At 60.7% G+C, this 2969-nt stretch overlaps 1 protein-coding gene across 1 annotated transcript; it reads right to left on the minus strand.

The window, feature by feature from the left end:
* Window positions 1–22: 22 nt before the first annotated feature.
* Window positions 23–2820, minus strand: LOC114072108. The gene is made up of 4 exons (XM_027910028.1): window positions 2634–2820; window positions 2152–2271; window positions 1121–1248; window positions 23–571 (listed from the first exon to the last, which is right to left on the minus strand). Exons 1-4 carry the CDS (start codon window positions 2818–2820, stop codon window positions 224–226), a joined length of 783 nt encoding a protein of 260 aa, XP_027765829.1. The 3' UTR covers window positions 23–223.
* Window positions 2821–2969: the final 149 nt, after the last annotated feature.

Here is a 2969-nt window from a genome sequence, read left to right on the forward strand (position 1 = left end):
GAAGACCCAGCTGCCTTCAAAGACGGGCTGTGGACAGACACCACCGGGAGCTGCCAGGGCAGCACCGCACTGGAAAATGAAAAGAAGACACCAAACATGTAACGACCCATCCACGGACACCAAGATTCCAACAGCACTTCCCTGCTGGCCAAGAACCACAGCTGGAGGAGCAAAACCTGGTGGAAGTGCTGAAGTGCTGCTATACCCCAGCAGTGTCTGCAGCTTACATGGTGCCTGCAGCATCCCACGCTTCTACACCTTCCCACACCCCGCACGCTGACAGACACGAATTTCGCCCAAACGCCCCAACAAATGCATTTTTTGGATTTGTTTCAGCCTGATTTTTCGGCCGTCCCTGCCCACACGGTGCAAACAAGCCGCAGCAGGTGACAGGTGACGAGGGAGGTGGGTCCAAAGGACATACATTGACTGCAGCGATCGTGACCATGTTGGAGCCGTAGAGCCGCAGCCACATCTCCTGCACGGCTCTCCAGAACTCGCCGTAGTGCTCCACGTTCTTCCCACACATCTCCATGATGTCCAGGCCAGAGGAGAATATTTTGGGGATAGCCTGGAGTTGGGAAAATACAGACATCCCTTAGAGTCGCTATCAGCCTTTAGCCCTCGGCGTGGCAGCCTGAGGAAAGTGATAATTATATGTGATATGAGGGCCTTTTGGGGTTCTGAAAGTATCTCCCCGGTGCTCCCACAGCCTGGATCATCCCACCACCACGGCCTGCAGTGCTGGGACTCTGCCTGCCGCACGATTTCTCACTGTCAGGGTCCCTGTGGGGGTACAATCAGCCACACAGCACAAAACCTGCCCTGTCCCACTCCCAGGCACCACCTCGTCCCCACATCGTGCCTGAAAACAAACACTGACATCTCCTCCAGGAGATCTCACGGGATGTGTCAGGTTGGTAGATAAGCAGATTTAATTTGCATGACAAATGACAACACTTGGCTGTTGTTCTGCCAGAAGGGGGCACAGAAAGAAGACCACAGCCCTTCCCAGAACCTCCTCCCCTCCTCCCAGAGCCAATCAAAGCTGCCTCCGGGCCCTCCTGTCCCAGTGACCAGTGACCCCAGAGACCAAACACGAGCAAAGGACAACACCTACGGATGTAATGATCACACCCCGGCAGGCACGGTCGTTCTCCAACTTCTCCAGGCTTATGGAAAACTCAGTGAGGAAGTCCAGGCTCAGGCTGTTCACCGGGGGACTCTTGAACTTCATCATGGCAACGCCTGTGCCAGGGTTAACACAGAGATATCAGACTGCCCAGCACAGCAGCACACAATGCCCTGCCTAGGGCAGCCTCACCTGCCTCCCTGTTTCCCTGCTCATCTGATCGTGTCTTCCCACTCCTGGCTCTTTAAAAAGCTCCCAGAGCTGCAGGGCCAAGGGCAAGGTCCTGCTTTTGCCCAGTGAGCTGGGCTCACTCAGCCAGTGATGGACCTGGAGCACAGACCAGGACATGTGTGGTGGCACCTCACGTGTCCCAAAGCCCTTCGGGGTCACGCTGGTCAACACTTCCCTTCTCTCTGGGCTCAACAGGTAAGGTCAAGCCTGTATGTTTGTCCCAGTAAACAGCTTTGCCCGGGGGATTACAAACCTGACTGAGCCTGCCAGCACCACGGGAAGGGCTCTGAGCCCTTGTCCACTCCCAGACGGCTCTACCCTGCCCCAAAAGCTCCTCCCCAAATGCATAGTTTGGGTGCTGCAGCCATGCCATGCCATGCCCAGGATGGGCACGGCGTGAAGACACACCTACGGGCCTGAAGGCAGGAGCTGGGAAGCCACAAGAAGAGGCACCTTTGTTGAGTGCAGGGACCGTGGTCTCGTGACAGCTATTCCTGGTAGCAGAAATTCCCAACAGCTGTTCCCTGAAGGAGCACTGCCACTCTACCGGGTGCCCAGAGCAGGAACCCCTCAGAGGGGACGGTGACAGCCAGGGCTGGCCTGTGGCACCCCAGCAGCACCAGCCATGCGAAGAGCCCACACCCAGCAAGGCTCCTGACCCCAAACACTTCAAGAAGCTGCAGCTGGAACACCTGGGGCTTTGGTGGCTTTCCATGCCCAGGGCCGCACGGGACAGGGATGGAAGTACCCCACGGTGCCCATGGGTCGCAGGTGACGCACCACCGTACCTGAGCTCTCGTCCAGATCCACCTGGATCTTGTTGTTGCTGAAGGCACGACATGGGGCGAGCGGGAGCTGCCGGGCGGCCCTGTCCCACGATGGGGGCCGGCAGCACAGGGACAGCACACCTGGGGGACACAGACAGGTAGGGACAGGTAGGGCACGGCCCCCACGGCTGTGGGGCGCGCTCCCCAAAGCCGCTCTGCACGGACAAGGTGGGACATGGGGACACCCTGACACACTGAGGGAGGATAGAGGGACACCCCATCCCATGATGGGGGACATGGGGAACACCATGACCCGCTGAAGAAGGATGTAGGGGCACCCCAACCCAGAGCAGCGGACACGTGGGACACCCGCGGCAGGGGGACACGTGGGGCACCCACGGAGTGACAGTGGGGGGTATCCTGGCGGCGCGGGGGCCACAGGAAGGTGTCGGGGCCAGGCCGAGGCCGGGGCAGGGCCCAGGTAGGGCGGGGTCCGGGCGCACCTGAGCGGGCGATCCGCCGGGCCAGGGTCGGCGCCGCCGCCATCTTCTGCCGCGGCTCAAGGGTACGGGGCGGGGCGATGGGCGGGGCGATGCGTGAGGGGAGGGGCTTGGGACGGCCCCGCCCACAGCACACGGTCCGGCAGTGCCGATTTGAGGCCCCGCCCACTGCAGCGAAGGCACCGCCCATTGACTGAAAGCTCCGCCCACGGTTGGTGCTGCTGCGCGCACGTGCTGCCCCCACGTGGTGGCCCTGCCTGCACTGCCCATACAGACGGCACAGACACCACTGCCCTGCCTGCCCTGCCTGTACTGCCTGCACTGCCCATACAGACTGCA

This window comes from Empidonax traillii, unplaced genomic scaffold, assembly GCF_003031625.1.
Source record: "Empidonax traillii isolate 1590-97213 ecotype Southwest subspecies unplaced genomic scaffold, ASM303162v1 scaffold2646:size20144, whole genome shotgun sequence".
Lineage (NCBI taxonomy): Eukaryota > Metazoa > Chordata > Aves > Passeriformes > Tyrannidae > Empidonax > Empidonax traillii.